The 18,585-nt window shown below is 45.9% G+C and overlaps 1 protein-coding gene across 4 annotated transcripts in view; it reads left to right on the forward strand.

The window, feature by feature from the left end:
- GNAL (G protein subunit alpha L) overlaps positions 1–18,585 on the forward strand; it is a 208,344-nt gene that overhangs the window by 63,874 nt on the left and 125,885 nt on the right. Inside the window, exons 1-5 of one of the 4 annotated variants that reach the window (XM_030810774.1) lie at positions 2,159–2,193; positions 3,014–3,262; positions 3,537–3,609; positions 4,319–4,373; positions 4,516–4,635. In XM_030810774.1, the coding sequence (XP_030666634.1) occupies positions 3,118–3,262; positions 3,537–3,609; positions 4,319–4,373; positions 4,516–4,635 (393 nt within the window). In that variant the 5' untranslated portion in view covers positions 2,159–2,193; positions 3,014–3,117. Of the gene's footprint in view, positions 1–2,158; positions 2,392–2,765; positions 3,263–3,536; positions 3,610–4,318; positions 4,374–4,515; positions 4,636–18,585 lie in introns of those variants that run through there. The other 3 variants (XM_030810773.1, XM_030810772.1, XM_003276680.4) reach the window with 3 other exon arrangements.

The following is an 18,585-nucleotide window of genomic DNA, read 5'->3' on the forward strand; positions in this document are numbered from 1 at the left end:
GTCTGACACTGTATGTTTGCTTCTGCCTATGTCTAGAAAAGTAATTCATTGCATTTTTAAAATGTATTTTTATTTTCAGTAAGAATATTCATTGAAAAGTACTATATTGAACAAATATTTTTTACATGTGGTCATGACATTCCTTTGATGAGAATTCACACTTTGAGCTGGAGTTATCTTTCGCTTTCACGACGTCATTCATTCCCTTGACAAATATTCCCAGAGCATCTCCTCTGGGTCAGGCACTGAACCAGGTACTGGTGTGGCAGGTACAAGGACAGGCTCAGCCTTGGCCCTCAAGGAGTCCACAGTCTAGTGGAGTTTTGAGGACACAGTTAAACCATCACAATGCAAGGTGATGGGTGAGACCAGAGGAGACTCTGGTGCTCCCTTAGAGCTTGAGAAGGTGTGGCCTAACCCCCAATGTGAGGGAGGCAGTGAGGCCCAGCTTGAGGCTGGAAGGATAACTAGGGGGGTTGACCCAGAAAAGAGAGTCCCCAGGTATTCCCAAGACACAAGCAGCACATGCACCTGACCAGCCTGTTCAGGAACTGAGAGTGTTAGGAGGGTTGGGGTAAGCCCTAAGAAGGGGAGAGTTTATACCAACCCCACCAGAAGGACCAGGCCCGGGGTTTGTAGATGATGGGGACAGTGATGTGGCTGGATTTGTACTATCGCAGTGGCAGCATTGTGCAGGGTGCACTGAAATGAGACAGCAGGCAGTGGAAACCGTCCGGAGGCCTCTGAAATCCAGCTCTGTATTAGTAATCTAAGACCACAGCAGTGGCAGACGCCACGGAAAGAACAGGACAGATACTCAGGAAACGGACCCAACGGGATGTAGTAACTGTTGGGGTTTGTAAGAAAATGGAATCTGGCATAACTCCCATCGTTCTGGTTTGGAAAATTAGGGGCCCTTATTCCAGAGAAAGAACTGAGAAAGGAGCAGGTAGGTGGTGTGAGGGTGGCACGGGGCATGAGCTCAATCCTTGGCAAGGTGAATTCCAGACACCTGCGGCACCGTGGGGGCGGTGTGTCTGGGGACGGTGGTGGCCAGCAGGATGGGCTGGGTTAGGGATCCGCGGTGGGCACGGTGAGAGCTGAGTGGGCAGAGTATGGAGGATGCAGTCAGCCCATCAGGAAGGTGTGTGGGTTGAGAGGCTGTGCTGTGGGGAAGGCACCTCGGACCCCTGGGTGGAGGAGCCCGGATGCACCGGCCAGAGGGACAGCCTGAAACCCAATGCAGTCTCTAGGAGGGATCAAAGCAGGAGCCACAGAGACGCGAAGAAAATAAAGACCAAAATTCATGGATGAGACTTAGCCCCTGGGGGGCCCTAGATGACCTTGATGAGAGTATTTTCCCTATGGGGTGAATGTCGAAGCCAGGCTGCCAGGGACTGAGGTGGGAGCAGCAGGAGGCGAATACAGGCGGGGTCGGACGACCTTTCTAACTCTTGGCTGCGGTGGGCAGGAGGAAAACTGGTGGAACTAACAAGGGGCGTGAGATGAAAGGTGTTGTGTGGTTCTGGTGGGACAGAGTTGAATGTGTTCGCTTGCTTGAGGGAAACCAGCCAGTAGCAGGAGAGGTTGAAGCAAGAGTGGAGAGGGGAAGGTGCGCTGGGTGAGGGGCGAAGGTCCATAGGGCAGCGGCGGGCCTGAGGGTAGGGGAAGCGCCGCCTGGGGGGCCGGGACGGGCTGGGGTCTGTTCTCCTGAAGAAGGCCAGCTCCGCAGTGAAGAAGACCGTGTAGGTTTCTTGCAAGGTGGAGGGACTCGACGACAGAGCTGAGCAAAGGCAAGTAGACAGCGCAGCGCCAAGCTGTCAACTGGGAGCAGCCACACACAGGGAACAGTGACTTCTCCACGCCCACGGCTGGTGTCCACGACTTCGGCCCGGCCCCCTCTTCTGACCTCCTTCCCCCAAGTACAACACTCCAAACGCCAAGCTGCCGGCTGCGGCCCTATTGGAGGGGTCTCGGTAACGGAGGGCAGGTGCCAGTCTCGCGCCCTAGTTCATTCCTCTGCTACAACGCCAAGTTCGAGGCCACAGTGCCTTCTGGAAGAAAGGTAGTGCTGCTTGGGAGCACTGCACAGGAGAAACGGGGGCTGGAGGTAAAGACAGGAGGCTCGGGAGGCGGCGACGTGGGCGAGCTGGAATAGTCTAGAAGCTGAGCGGAACAAAGGCGGTGTGACTGGTGAGCCTCGGAGGGATCCTCCTCCCTGCTAGAATATGCATGATCCTGCGCGAGTCTTCGCCCGCCAGGAGCAGGGACGCGTCCGAGCCAACACGGAGCGCGCGCCCAGACGCACTTTCCCGGCTCGGGGTGCAAGAGAGCCAGGCGGCCGCGGCGCGGCGGAGGGGCTGCGGGCCCGGAACCCAGGCCGGTCAGCGTGTAAGCGCCCCAGCCGGCCGGGTTCCGTGGGGGGTCAGCTCCCTGACCCTTCCAGCGCGGTAGCGCCTCTCCGAGAGCTCCGGGACCAGCGGCCCGGCCGCCCCCAAAGCCAGCCTCCCTCTCCCTTCCCCGCACCGGGATCCCAGACCAGGGAGGGGGCGCACGTCCGACGGCTGAGGAATAGCGAGGCGCGAGCCGGCCCGGCAGGTGCCCATCGTCGCCCTGTGGGACTCCGGTGGCACGCTCTGTCCTCCGCGCCACGCTCAGCCACCACCCCGGCTGGTTGGGACCTGGCACCCAGCCGAGCGCGCCGCCCCCTCGGGGACCCGCTGGGCGGGGCTGAGCGAGGCTTGCAGTGCGGGCGAAGGGACGCGGGGCGAACCCAGGGCGCTGCGCCACCTCGGCTGTCTCCAGAGGAGACCGGCGCCCTCGTCCCCCGTCTCCGTTCATTGTGCCGTATTCATCCAGCAGATTTTAAAACAATTCTCGTTTAAAAAGGCATTTTACTCCGCGCGTCTTCCTTACAGCCATTTAGTTGGGAGTTTGCGGTGGGCAGGGGGAGGGAGAAGAAACGCCTGCTCTGAATCGGAAAACACCGAAGAGACCAGACCATCTCTTTCAGCAGCAGGAAAGAGAGGAGCCGTCGCAGGAGCCGCACACGTCTCCAACTCTCTATTGCTTTTTGCGCACATTCCTAACTTCTGACGTCCATCCCAGCGGGCAGGCATGGGGTGTTTGGGCGGCAACAGCAAGACGACGGAAGACCAGGGCGTCGATGAAAAAGAACGACGCGAGGCCAACAAAAAGATCGAGAAGCAGTTGCAGAAAGAGCGGCTGGCTTACAAGGCTACCCACCGCCTGCTGCTCCTGGGTAAGGCCGAGGGGCGCGCGGCGGCTCCTGGCCCCAGCGTAGCGCACAGCCAGGAGCGGCGAGCGCCGAGCTGAGCGGGCAGGGCCGGGCGAGGGTCGCGCGCACCTCCGGGCGGCTGAGCTCAGACGGCGGCCGGGGCGAGCTCCTCCAGCCAGGAACCCAAGTGTAGGAAATCCCCGTGCTGGGGGAGGAGAATTGCTCAGACCTGGCTAGTGGTGAGAGATGGCAGCAATATCCGGACACAGATCACAGCGTTCTTTGTGTTTGTTTGCAGGGGCTGGTGAGTCTGGGAAAAGCACTATCGTCAAACAGATGAGGATCCTGCACGTCAATGGGTTTAATCCCGAGTAAGAATGATCAATTTCGGTTTTGCTTCCAAACTGCATGCAAACTTCATCTCTCTCCCAGACGTCCCAGAAGTGCTTTCTCTAAACAATTTCTAGTTATTTGATAATGGAGTAGACATTCAAGGGGGAAAAAATTAGATATTTGCTGTTGAATTTGGTATATTTAGGCAAATCCTTTTTCTGCTACTGTCTAATGAAAACTTGCTTAACAAAATATGATTTATAGGTATTCTTGGGGTATTGATCTGTATTACTGGTATTGCTCTGAGCACACTTAACCAATATCTCAATATATTTTTTCAGTATAATATTATTTGTTTGCATCTATTTCAGTTTATAACTGTCAACATATTATCCATGGGATGGATCTAGGTAAAATACATTTACAAGTGTAACTGCATCGTTATATTTATATGCAATATCCATAGCGATTTTGCCTTGTTTTTGTGTAACCTGCATAGTTGTTTAAAGCTATAGGTTTAAAAAAAAAAAAGTGTGCATTCAAGTTTGTTTAGAGTACAAATTAGAGAAGGAGGGTGCTTTCCTTTCCCAGATAAAACCTTTGCAGATGTTGTCTTGGGGGTCGATACTGACCTCTAGTGAAAGCAGTCTAGGTCAGTGCTGTAGCTGGAAATTTAAAATCCCACTCAATTGATTGGCATCAGTGCTAAGAGTAAATTAAGCTAATAACAACTCTCTTTCAATACAGGGAAAAGAAACAGAAAATTCTGGACATCCGGAAAAATGTTAAAGATGCTATCGTGGTAAGGACTTTTTTAAATGATTGTTTACTAGAAAAGTCAAGTGCTCTTCATTCTAAAACCGTGTAGACAGAAATTACATATTGTAGATTATCATACATGGAGCCTAAATGTTTATCCATATTTTTTTCTTATTCCATTTTAGACAATTGTTTCAGCAATGAGTACTATAATACCTCCAGTTCCGCTGGCCAACCCTGAAAACCAATTTCGATCAGACTACATCAAGAGCATAGCCCCTATCACTGACTTTGAATATTCCCAGGTAAGAAATGCTTACTGAAATATTCTAACTAGTGAAAGATGGAACCATTTTTAATAAGGTTTCTTATTGAGAATCCATATTGATACTAATTCATTATTAACTTTCTTCGAAATCCAGCTCTCTAAATGGATAAGAGGAATACTTATTCTGTACCAAAATATTTGTGTTTGTTAAAAATATTAACTATGGCCAGGGGCGGTGGCTCACACCTGTAATCCCAGCACTTTGGGAGGCCGAGGCGGGCGGATTGCCTGAGGTCAGGAGTTCAAGCCCAGTCTGTCCAACATGGTAAAACCCCATCTCTACAAAAAATACAAAAAACTTAGCTGGGCATGGTGGTGTGCGCCTGTAATCCCAGCTACTCGAGAGGCTGAGGCAGGGGAATTGCTTGATCCAGGGAGGTTGAGGTTGCAGTGAGCCGAGATCACGCCACTGCACTCCAGCCTGGGTGACAGAGCGAGACTCTTGTCTCAAAAAAAAATTAATTAATTAACTACAGTGGGATTGCAAGAAATGCTTTTATGAGTGTATGGGGAAGGCTGATAATCAGGAAGGCAGCATATCTTTAAGAAATGCTGATGATGCTTTTTTTCCTGTTTGTATTCTTAAACTAACAATTAAGCAGTTTCCCAGATAAAAACAGTAGAAATTACATGAGTAGAGAAAAATACTTATGGTAGATAATTGCCTCCATGGGAATTACAGAAAGAGCAGAATTCAGTTTACTTTTAAGATGCACAGTCTTCAGATCAATTGAGAAAAGAATGCATTGTATAAAAAATGATAGCATGGATCACTTCTGAATGTTTATCATATTAAAATGCAGTTTGGTTCACATCTGCATTATTTAGGGCTGCTTTTCCTAATCACTTGGATGGCAGTATTGCTTATGCAAAAGAGTGACATCAATGTTAGTTTTCTCTCATTTTTCAGAATATACATTTCTTTAAAATATTTGGTCATTTCATGAAGCATGTGTCAAAGGAAAAGTATTTGTTAAGCTTCTCAGAAAGTCATTTTCATTTTTGTTACAGTGCACCAGAAGTGAGTGTGTGTGTGTGTGTGTGTGTGTGTATGTGTATTCATCAATAACAGTCTTTCAAAATTTGTATTGCCTGGCATGGTGGTTTGGAGACATTTTTCATTCTTAGAATCCTCTCTTTTAAGGGAAGCATGTGGAGAAACCAATATGTAAAACAGAGAGACCCTGCCCTGCCTGCAAGGCCTGTGGCCCCCGGCTCACCCCACCCCTTCTCTACAGAGCACCATTGTCCTGTGGGCTCTGTATTGGGATGGCCAATAAGAATGACTTTGTTTCTTCATTTGTTTGTTTGTTTGTTTTGAGATGGAGTCTCGCTCTGTCGTGGAAGCTGGAGTGCAGTGGTGCGGCTCACTGAAAGCTCTGCCTCCTGGGTTCACACCATTCTCCTGCCTCAGCCTCCCAAGTAGCTGGGACTACAGGCACCTGCCACCACGCCCAGCTAATATTTTTTGTATTTTAGTAGAGACGGGGTTTCACCATGTTAGCCAGGATGGTCTTGATCTCCTGACCTCATGATCCACCCGCCTCAGCCTCCCAAAGTGCTGGGATTACAGGCATGAGCCACCGCACCTGGCCAAGTATGACTTTTTAAAAAAGCTTTTATTTTCATCCTTTAATATGATTTTTGCTTCTGATAAGCATGCCAGTGTAGAGCCAGTGATATCTGTAGAATTTCTAAAATGGAGGAGTGAGGAGTGGCACACTGGCTGGAAGAAGGGGCTGGGCATCTGGCCCCGTGTCTTTAACTATATGGCTTGGAGAGGGCAAGGAGTTGACATGGCAGGGGAAGGGGTAGGCAGAAGGTGCTCCAGCCACACCAGGATCCTCTGCTAACTGGAGGTGCAGATGTCCTCCCAGTTCTCACTGATGCTGTGTACACTGGCAAAATCACCCAGAACTACATGGTCCTGGTTGGAATCAGGAGTGATGTTCCCTTTCAACTTCAGATTTAGACATTTATAGAAAAGCATCTGAGTTCTCGGATTTATCCTATCGTGTTTGCCTAGAAGTAATCATAAAACATCTTATATATTTGGGGGAAAATGCTATTCTTAACATCTAGTGAGAAATTAAACTTAAGATTAATCAGTCCCATGTCTTCTTTCTCCTGTTCATGACAGTCTCACGGTTGATGAGGCATCCCATATTTAACCCCAAATCCAGAAACAATTGGTAACTCCCACCTGTATTATCTAAGGAATCCAAAACATCTAATTTGTGAAAGTGTTTTTGGAGCTAAATCATGAACACTTTTAATTAAAAACTTGAGAAACCATTTGCTTTGAATGCATATATTTTCTTATAGATAAATTAAGATTACTTAAAAATTATCAGAAAGCATAATTAATTATCATTACAATAAAGGAGAATTTAGCACCAGCAGATGCAAATGTAATTACAATGCTCTTTCAGAGGTAATACTTTTGTGGGGGTTAGTTTTACTGGTGTTTTTTAAGCCTAACATTCTGTTGTCTTAAATGTCTATGCACATGTCAAATGAGAGTATATTTTATATATATATTTATGTATATTTATATATTTTTAATATAGCCCAGACTTATATAAATCAGGAAATTAATGTTAAATATGCAACATTCCTTCTGAAAATGCTATTTTTAATTTTAATATGCACAGAATTTTAGTGACATTTATTTCATAGTGCTTGGAAATATTTATATTACTTATCTTATTAAATTATGTAATTCTTGGGGCCGGGCGCGGTGGCTCACGCTTGTAATCCCAGCACTTTGGGAGGCCCAGGCAGGCGAATCACGAGGTCAGGAGATCGAGACCACGGTGAAACCCCGTCTCTACTAAAAATACAAAAAATTAGCCGGGCGTGGTGGCGGGCACCTGTAGTCCCAGCTACTTGGAGAGGCTGAGGCAGGAGAATGGCGTGAACCCGGGAGGCGGAGCTTACAGTGAGCGGAGATTGCGCCACTGCACTCCAGCCTGGGCGACAGAGCAAGACTCTGTCTCAAAAAAAAAAATAAAATAAAAAATAAATTATGTAGTTCTTGGTTTCATATTTTGATGATCCTCATTCAGAATGATATCAAGACAAATCTGACTTACATACTCCATTGGAAAATTAACTTTTATTTAAAAGAAATATATGTTTTTTATAAACATACAAGTAGAGCTAAATCAAGTATTTTAATAGTAAACAAAACACTGTTTTACTCAATCCAGTACTTTTTTGAGATTGAATCCTTGAGAAAGCCTGTCAGTGTCATGGTTCAATTATATGAGGGTCTTAAGTTAATTTTCCTGTGGGGGTAAGATAACTTTTGAACCAAATACATTATATTAATGTTAAAAATTAATTTTAGGATTCTTCAATTTAAGAAGGAAAAGGAGAAGAATAACTTAAAAACAGACATCTTGAGAATTTTCTCTGAGAATGTTGCACATGGGGGAAATACGAGTGGGTTGCTCTTTGGGTCTCTTGCTCTCTGTGGTGTCTTTCATTTGAATTTCAGTTGAATTCCATGAATCTGAAATTGTAACAGAAAGCAGGCAAACGTGGTTAGTACCTATCAGCCAAGGGCTGCTGTGGGGAGGTCAGAGAGACTCGGAGCTGGATCTTATCATTGGCCTTACAGGCCAGGTGTGTCCGGAAACACAAAGCTTTGGAGGGTTCTAAGCAGTGGAGCCATGAGATCTCATTGTGTTTCATCAAGATCACTCTGGCTGTGGGTGGCGAACGGATTGTGGGGAGGCAGGAGTTGAAGGAGGGCAGCCACTTCGGAGAGTAGTCTAATAATACAGAGGAAAGGTAATGGGACAGCTTGCGTGGGAGGAGATCATGGGGGTGGAGAAAAGTGGCCTGAGTTGGGATTTATTTTGGAAACAGAACCATTTAGACTTGTTGGCATGTGGATGTCAGTACTGAGGGGAAATAGATCAATCAAGAATGACTCTAAGTGTTTGGGTCTGAATTTCTGCATAGAAGGTAGAAACAGGTTGGGAGGAGGCAGGTATGAGGAGGTTTTGTTTTCCTGGTGAGTTGGAGATGACTATTTCGACATCTAAGTGGAGACACCAGGTGGAGAGTTGGATGCGTGAGGCCCCAGGAAGAGCCATTGCAGCAGGAAGGGATGTCAGAGGTGTGCAGTGCTGACTGGGGCGTCAAGACAGACATTAAGGTAAAATGGCTTTGGCAGCTTCAAGGTCACCGGTGACCTTGATAAGGACCCAGGTGGAGGGTATTGAGGAGAAAATGTGATGTGAGTGGGTCCAGGTGGCAGCGGCAGATTAGGCTTTCTGGAGGTTTTGCTGTGGAGGAAGGCTGAGGAGCCAGGCAGCAGCTGAAAAGGTAGGCAAGGTCAAGAGAGGGTTTCTTTAAGATGAAAGATACAAAACCCTGTCTGAATGAAAAGGGCTGGAATCACTTGGTAAAGCAGGAGAAAATGACAATACAGAAGAAAGAGGCTGTGTATGGCAGGAGTCCAGTCCTCGAGAAGGTTAAAAGAATGGGGTCCAGAACAAAAAAGAACCAGACCACCTCCCCAATTGAGAAGGCAGAGAACAGGTGCAGACGCAGGTGTTTTCAGATTTGGTGGCAGAGAGGTGAGGGAGGGCTTGTTAGCAAAGGCTTTATCAAGCAAATTGTGAAAGCAAATTGGTAGCTTACATGAGGATGATCGCCTAGTTTTGCAATTATCCATAGACTGGTATTGTTCAGGTTATGATGAACAATGATGGATGATAAAGTTCTTGTGACCTTGAGCTCACGTGATACAGTTATTCCCTTCACAAGCCAGAACTGTAAAGGGGAGTTTCATACCAGGTCAAAGCAAAAAACAAAAAAACCCCAGTTATCTTCATAGCGAAACGGCAGGACATTTGCTGCAGAATAATGTGAAATCTTTGGAGACAAGGTCAGCATATGTTAAATTTTAATTTCAAATGAAATAACGCAAACATATTTTACAACACATAAATCACAATAGAAAAGTACTGGGATTAGCTACAAATAACGAATTGACAGTTGCCTGATCAGAGTTTTTCTCATGAATACACCCAAAGCTTCAGGTTATCTTTGTTCAAGGCTTGACTCCCCACCGTAAGCCCCTCACTAGTTGGCACCATGTCTTAGCAGCCAAATTCTGCATAGCAGCCAGCAGATGCAATGACGCAAAATAAATAACCTTAAGTGATTATGCTAATACATAGATTAGCTGATCATTTATGAAATAGGAAAAATAGGCCGGGCGTGGTGGCTCACACCTGTAATCCCAGTATTTTGGGAGGCCAAGGCAGGTCAATCACCTGAGGTCAGGAGTTTGAGACCAGCCTGGCCAACATGGTGAAACCCCGTCTCTACTAAAAATAGAAAAATTAGCTGGGCATGGTGGCGGGTACCTGTAATCCCAGCTACTCGGGAGGCTGAGGCAGGAGAATAGCTTGAACCCAGGAGGCGGAGGTTGCAGTGAGCCAAGATCGTGACATTGCACTCCAGCCTGGGCAACAGAGTGAGACTCCGTCTCAAAAAAAAAAAAAAAAAAAAAAAAGGAAGGAAAGAAAAGAAAAAAGAAGAAAAATGTTGTGGTTGCCTCCTCCAAAAATCCTTTAGCACCATATCAAGCAAAATCACTGTTGAATTCAATTGAGTTATTCATTTGTTTGATTTTTATTCTTAAAATGTGGATACTTTATTAGCTCTTTTCAAATTGTATTTTGCTAGTTTTTTCTAAGGGGAAGAGGATAAATAAGGCTAAACAAGAAACAGAAAAGCAGTCTGATCTGTTGGTCAGTACTCTATCATTACCACCTGGTGTTTCCTAAATTATTAGAGAGCAGAGGTCAGTGTTTTGCCTTCCTCCCAGGTGAGAGCTACTCTGTCACTTTCCAACAGCAGCCCCAAGTCAGGAGGCACCCTGTGTGGCTAATCTCTGAGTGTTCGGTCAGTATGCAGGCAAAGGAGGCCACAGTGGCCTGGGCCAAGGCCCCGGGAGCCAAACGGCCTGGTGTGACTTTGAGCAAGTGGCCTACGCTCATTGCAGCTTGTGGCCCTGCATAGAGAGCCAAGTGCGGTGCCCAGCCCAGGGGGTGCCATGCAGAGCCTCAGCGGCTGCTGCTGCATCTCCTTGGGGGATATGTGCAGAATCTCCAGAATGCGGTTAGATTCTTCCACACAATATCTGTGTTCCCTCTCCAAGCTTGTCTCTATCTCCTACTAGAAGGCTTTGTGCTGTGGGTTTTCATGTGTGTGTCTTTTTTTTAACCAACCAAGCTGAAGCCCACCGTGTAAATCAGGTCAGCATGAGTTCCTCCACGCAGCCTATACTTGGGTTCCCTGCACCCTCGGTGACCATTCCTGCCCAGCACCTCATCAAACCCACCTCCCAGCGCCATCAGAAAATGATGGGGCTGGCTGTGTTCGCTCCCTGAGGACCAGGCCTCTTTCTCCACCGCCTCCTCTCCCCACAGCTCGCTCTTGGAGTGCATCTCCTGCTGGGTGCACTGCCAACAATCTCCAGGTGCCTGCTAACTTAGGTTATAATAGAATCCTCCGAATCCACTTCAGTAAGGACCTGTGGGCACAAGAAGTCAGGGGACGGGCCGACTGGGATGTCACAGTGTGAAAGAACATGAAGTCCCCACACATACAGCGAAACAGCAACCACCTAATTCAAAATGATATTGAAATTGATTGCCCCACAGCTATCCTGTTCTTTGCCTTTTGAGCTAGTGAGGTCTGGTGCATGTTTTATGGGAGAAAGGCAACATTTGAGCTGGTGTAAAAAGGGCACAGTAAACTTTTGCCTTCTGCAGTACACTGAACCTCTTAAAGACGTGTGTATCTGGCATGGAAGGAAAAAGTACCATGTTTGCCTTCGAGTATTTTCAGATGTAATTAATAAATGGAAATTTATTATAGGGGCCCGCTTAAGGTCTCACTGCCCCTCTGCTGGGTCTGTCTTGAATGGGAGTCACTGGGAGAAGGGTCTTTGGGCTTGGCGCTTCCCCTGGATCTTCATGGGGGCTGAGGCAGGGCCAGTAAGGAGCCCCTGCAGGGGGACACAAGGGCGGACAGGGCGCAGACACCCCCAGGCCTGGGATTCTGTGGACAGGATGGTGTCTGTATCTTGAAAGGGGGTCTTAAGGGGAGGTGTGGGGTCAGCCCAATCTGTGTTCAAATTCTAGTCCTGCCAGGCCCTGTGTGTGTGACCTTGAGCACATGACCTCATTGCTATCTGCCTTTTCTCAATGGTACAGTAGAGATGATGGCAACACCTACTTCCTGTGGTTGATGTGAGGATTAAACATGTTAACATCTAAAACCGTGGCTGGGACATGGGTGGTACAGCTTTAAAATGAGCAATCCTGCTCTGCCGGAGGAAGTGGAGCAGAGCTAGCGCCATTCTTGGCCTCGCCTGTGTTGCTGGGCCTGGTTGGTGGGTCCACCTCAGTCCACCCGGCCCCCAGGTCCCGTGGTCTGACATGGCTTACTGTCCACTCCCCTCTGGATTCACGGGGAGTCAGCCGCACCCCTTAGCCGTCACCGCCTGCCCCTCCGCCTCAAGCCAGCATTTATAGGCAGTCCCTTCTGTCCCATGCCAAGAGCTGACATCCCTAACACTTCACAGCCCTCCTGGGGGAAGGCACCCCTAGTTATCCCCAAAGGAAGTGAGGCTCCTGACTGCTCAGGAATCCTCATTCCCGTGCCCTCTCGGAGCACAGGTTCTTAGGTGGGAGTCCCCCAGGCTCCCCGGTAGGTTACCGCGGACCTCACTTCCTGCCTGTTCTCTGTTACCAGCAGGCCTCAGAGCTCGGCTCTCCTTCTCTTTCTCTAGCTTATTTTCAGTTGGATTTTCTTTGCTGACATTGGCCTTGCTCTTTCCCACCATTTCGGCTTGGTCTGTGTCCTGCCCTTCTGATGCTGTGGCTGGCCTAGCCTCAGGTTCTTTGGGGCTGCCTGGAACTCCCCTGGATTTTGCAGAATTCTGTGGGATTTTTCACCTGGCTCCCTAGGCCTACAGTTTCTGCCCAGTTTTGCTGCAAGTTCCAATAAGCTGCAGCCTCATTCTTTTGTGCTCACCGCAGTGCACCTTTGCTTCATGCTGTCTAGTGGTAGAAAGGTGAAATGCACCCTGACTGCACCCCTCAAAGGGAGATCATGCTAAAATAAATATTTCACAAATAGTTAGATGTCCTAAGCCATGTTCTTTGGTTTTTAAAAAAGTCCTTTTTTAAAAATGCACAATAATCTTTCTTGTTCTAATTTGCACACCTGGTTGCTGGAAGCGGTGAACACCTGTGTCTTAGGCTCAGGCTGCCATATTGATTCTATAGAGCCTAACAGAAGTCTCACTTTGCAGAGGAAAACAGTGATGTGTGTTGAAAATAGATGGTGCATGAGGCCTCAGGGACCATTTGGCCTGACAGCCCCAGCTGAGGACAGGGAGGCACAGGAGGTGGAGAGGGAGAGGCAACATGGAAGTTGATTTCATTTGCCAGCTGTCCATGGAGCTTCCCAGTAGTTGGCGAAGATGGAACGTGTCTTCCTGAGCCACCTGTCTTTCCCATGAAAGGTTATCATCACAGAGTAGTCCATAAGCAGCAGTTTTCAGTGGGGCCACATGGAGGTCCCGAAGCTCTTCTGCCAGCACTGTGGAGGGGAGGCGGGTGACATGGAAGAGGTCACGTGGACTGCCCTTGCTTCAGTAATTATTCGGTACACATATTATCCATCTTCCTATTGACACCAAGACGAATAAGGAACAGCACTTTTCTACCTCTGGCAGGGATACAGGCTTAAGAAATACAGGTGTGTGATGCCACATTTAAGGAAGTTCTTAGGGCCACCTGGGGACACCAGTGCAGCTGGCGTCACACTAAGCTGAATCTTCCTTGAATGGAAAGGGCTTAGAGGGCAGGTGGACATAGGACAGTGCTTCAGGGCAGGTGGCACCTTCGGAGCCTGCAGACCAAAAGCCCAGTCAGGCTGCAGCGGGTTAGGGAGAGTCCTGTGAGCCTGGCCAAGGGGCCTGGGCTTCCTCCTCAAGGCTAGGGAGAACCATTCCATGGTTTTCTTCGGGGGAGTGACAAAAATGCAAGGTTTTTTTTGGAAGGATCACTCCCGAATTCATAAAGAGTCCAGGCTTCGTATCTGCTGTGGGGATGGTGCTCTGGGAATTTGTCTGTCATTGGACAAAGGGCATTTCCTGTGCCAGAAACCTGCTTCCAGGTCTCACATGGCTTGTGTCATGATATTAAGGAGGAGAGAAACCCCCAGTGAGAATGAGTATTGTATTATTCTGCACATCTGAGATGCTAATAAAAGGAATTTTTATTATTATAGTAAAACTTTTCAGTTAGATACATTAACCATATTAGAGCTTCAATAAAGATACTTTTCTTAAATTCCGTTTTTTTCTTTGCAATATTATCATAAGAGGTACTCCTAATCAGTGTTAGCTTTTTATTTTGAAATGATTTTAATCTTTACCTGAACAATACAAAAGTAGTACCGAAGACTCCCATAGGTCCTTCACCCAGATTCATCGATAGCTGATGTGTGGCCACATTCGTGCTCTCACTCTCTCTACACTAACACAAATTTTTGTGAATGATTTGAGAGTTGGTTGTAGACATCATGCCCCCTTGCCTCTGAATACATCAGTGTGTATTTCCTTAGAATGAGGACATCCACTTCACTTCTGTAACCACAGCACAGGTATCAAAATTAGGAGATTTAACATTAATACAATATCTTTTTTTTTTTTTAACAGAGTCTTGCTCTATCTCCCAGGCTGGAGTGCAGTGGTGCAATCTCAGCTCACTGCAGCCTCCCAAGTAGCTGCGACTACAAGCATAGCCCACCACCATGCCTGGCTAATTTTTGTATTTTTAGTAGAGATGGGATTTCACCATATTGGCGAGGCTGGTCTCAAACTCCCGGCCTCAAGTGATCCACCCACCTCCCAAAGTGCCGGGATTACAGGTGTGAGCCACCACATCCGACCATCATTTTGTAATCAACAAACCTTACTCAGATTTTACCAAGAGTCTCAATAATAATATAATGAAATAATAGCAGTAACAATAGTAATAAAAAATGATATTGGTAACTCTGGTCAGTAATCCAATCCAGGATCAACCATGACATTTAACTTCCATTTCTCTCTACGCTGTAACAGTTGCTCAGCCGACCTTTTTTGTCATGACCTTGGCCTGACATTGACTTTGTAGAACACCCACACTCAGAGTTCCTTTGAGGTTTTGTGTTTGGAGCAACAGCAGAGAAGTGATCATGAATCCTTCCTTCTCAGTGCATCTGTGATGTTAACTCTGGTCACTAGTTAGGGTGGGGTCTACTTCTATATAGACGCCCTTTTTCCCTTGATAATTTATAAGTAAATTCTAGGAATGTTTTTTGAAACTGTACAAATATCCTGTTCTTTTTTTTTTTTTTTTTTGATACAGAGTCTTGCTCTGTCGCCCAGGCTAGAGTGCAGTGGCACCAGCTCGGCTCACTGCAACCTCCTCCCTTCGGGTTCAAGCAGTTCTCCTGCCTCAGCCTCCTGAGTAGCTGGAATTACAGGCACCTGCCACCATGCCCAGCTAATTTTTTTGTATTTTTAGTAGAGACGGGGTTTCACTATGTTGGCCAGGCTGGTCTCAAACTCCCAACCTTAAGTAATCCGCCCACCTTGACCTCCCAAGGTGTTGGGATTACAGGCGTGAGCCACCATGCCTGGCCCAAATATCCTGTTCTTATCAAAACTCACACTCTAGTTTTCACACACCAGTAGACTTGAGCAATAAATATGTAAGGGAGAAAACTGCTCAATCTTTTGACTTTCTAAATACTATGATTAAAATAAAATAGGTGACCCATGCCTGTAATCCCAGCACTTTGGGAGGCCCAGGCAGGCAGATTATTTGAGTCCAGGAGTTTGAGAGACAAGCCTAGGCAACATGGTGAAACCCTGTCTCTACAAAAAATACACTGGGTGTGATGGCTCCCACCTGAAATAGCAGCTCCCTGGGCCTGGGAGGCAGAGGCCACAGTGAACCATGATCGAGCCACTGCACTCCTGCCTGGGCGGCAGAGTAAGACCCTGTCTCAAAACAAACAAACAAACAAAAAAAAAAGAAAAGAAAAGAAAATGGATATAAGTTCTGTGTAGCTAGGTGGGGTGGGCTGGAGTCAAAAGAAGCAGGCATATCTATGAAAGCTGAATATAATTGACTGTACATACTGAAGACTTTATTTTTGTTAATAAAAGGAAATGGTTAAAAGTTGTTTTACATCTACTCTTCAAATATCTATAAAATCAGTTGATGTTCCTTATGGTTAACAGCACAGACTGCCCCATAAAAATACCTGATTAAAAAAAAATTAGAAAAAGAAAATGGAGATGGTGATGCTGCTTTAACATAATAAAAAATGCATCATTTCATCCTCTTGATAATAAAAGCACGTGGAGGACCAGCCACGACAGCGACCTCTCAAACTCACCAGCACACCAAGAAATCGGGGCTTGAGCCACATGACCATTTTTATCTAAAGTGTTTTTTCTTACAGAAAATGAATTAAAGGGCCACAAAGTAATTAAGGCAACTTTTTTTGATTTTTAAATTTTTTGATGGATATATAATAGTTGTACATGTTTATAGGGTACGTGTGATATTTTGATGCAAGCATACAGTAAGTTATCAAATGAGAGTAATTGAAATATCCATCACCTCAAACATTTATCATTCCTTTGTGTTAGGAATATTCTAATTCCAGTCCTCTAGGTATTTTGAAATATACAATAAATAATTAAGTTATGGTTGCCCCATGGTGCTACTCAATACTGTATCTTACTCCTTCTATGCATCTGTACTTTTGTACCCGTTAATCATTCTCTCTTCACCCACCTCCCCACTATTATTCCCAGCCTCTGGTAAGCGTCATTCTATTCTCTACCTCCATGAGGTCCACTTTTTAGCTCCCACATAGGAGTGAGAACATGTGATATCTGTCTTTCTGTGCTTGTCTTATTTCCCCTAACACAATGTTCATTCTATCCATGTTGCTGTAAATGACAGGATTTCATCCAGTTCCATCCATGTTGCTGCAAATGACAGGATTTCATTTTTTTCATGGCTGAATAATATTCCATTGTGTATTTGTGTACCTTTTTTTATTATTATTTCTTGGATAGGATGTCTTTGAAACTTCAAATCCTTTGAAAATGTGAGGCTGAACAGAAAAGATTTTTGTTTCCAAAGTTTGCCTCCAGTTTGAATGTATTGGAAGTTTGTTGCTTGGTTTACCCAAAGGAGAAGCTCATCTCTAAGGACAGTTGTTCTTTTCAGAAGACTGTGGCATTAAACATACCTTAAGTATTAGAGCATTTTGTTCTTATCGTTGCAAGTTTTATATAACTGAGAGAAAATATTTTGAACGTCTTAGCACTCTCTCAGGAATCAGTAGAAGGAGCAGAGCGAGGAGGCTATTCTTATGCCAAATTAAGACTTAAATGAGTCAACACGTGTGGTTTGTGAGAAACGCACACTAGGTTTTAAGAGGCAGAATAATGAAGTTGTTCTTGAGAAGGTTCCTTTGAAACACTGCCTTTTTTATTTTTTAGTTTTGCATGAGAATGTCATCCATGAAGGTGTGGGAGTTTTTTCACCTTTAAAATAATCTCATACTTTTTTTATCCTGTCGTCTTCATGGCATAAATTGAATTAAATCAACTGTATGCATAACATTCTCACTACAAAAGCAATTCCATTTTTAATTTGTGTTTGTGTTTGTTTGGATAGGAAATGTTTGTGGATGGCATAAAATCCAAAAGATAGAAAGGAGCAGGGAGGGAAGAGGCTGCTCCTGCCCAGCCCCCCAGAGTCCCCAGAGACAGCCAGCGTGGTGTTTCAACAGAATGGTTGGCCTTAAACTGACTTCGAGTCCCCAAAGGGCGATCTTCTCAACCTACTTTTATCTTGTAGTGAAGAGAATCTGTTATAAAATGTTACCGTAGTTAATCTTGTTAGTATGGGGCAAATATCTAACCTGAATTGCCAAGTAAATGTTTTCCAAGTGAAATTTAACAGTAGAGTAAATTAGCTGGAAACTGCTTGGGTGCTGAGACCAAATGCCTGAGTACTTAACTGCAAAAATATAGAACGATTTTATTAGACAACCATGAAATACTGGTGTTTTAAAGTGTAAAAGCTGCAGACTTCCTCACTGAGGGAGATCATAAATTGAACAGTTAAGCCAGGCAGGACGTTTGGAGGGCAGTTGACATAGGTTCAGCGTGGCTAATAACCTGTGATAGCATTTGGTAGTTCTTCGGGACATTTCTCTAACTTTTCAGGTCCTTGTTACATGTCATCTTTCTCACACGAGTTTCCTGTTCAATCTGTACCCAACCCGTATTCTTCCTTTTGGCTTTAAGACATTCTGTCCCTCCCATACCCATTTGTATTTTACAGACCCAGTTTGATATTTCTGCCCAGGAAGAAATCCCTGACTTCCCTCCCATATGCCATGCTTGCACACTTGCACTCTCCATGCCCTTGGCCTTGCACGCTTGCTCTCTGTGCACCCTTAGCTCACACACTTACATTCTGTGTGCTCTTGCACTTGCACACCTGCTCTCTGTGTTCCCTTAGTTTGCACAATTGCACTCTGTGCATTCTTGCACTTGCACGCTTGCTGTCTGTGCACCCTTACACTTCCATGCTTGCTGTCTGTGCACCCTTACACTTCCATGCTTGCTGTCTGTGCACCCTTACTTTTGCATGCTCCTTCCCACCAGGTCTTGCTCTTACCATCTTCAAAACCCTGCCTTGCCTGCTTTTTTTTTCTTCCTCTACCTGAAACACTAAGATTGCATGCTGTATAGATGTCCTTATTTAAATATTGATTTGCCAAAGGTTAGTCTTGAGCACTTAGT

This window comes from Nomascus leucogenys, chromosome 4 (assembly GCF_006542625.1).
Source record: "Nomascus leucogenys isolate Asia chromosome 4, Asia_NLE_v1, whole genome shotgun sequence".
In the NCBI taxonomy this organism is placed as follows: Eukaryota; Metazoa; Chordata; class Mammalia; order Primates; family Hylobatidae; genus Nomascus; species Nomascus leucogenys.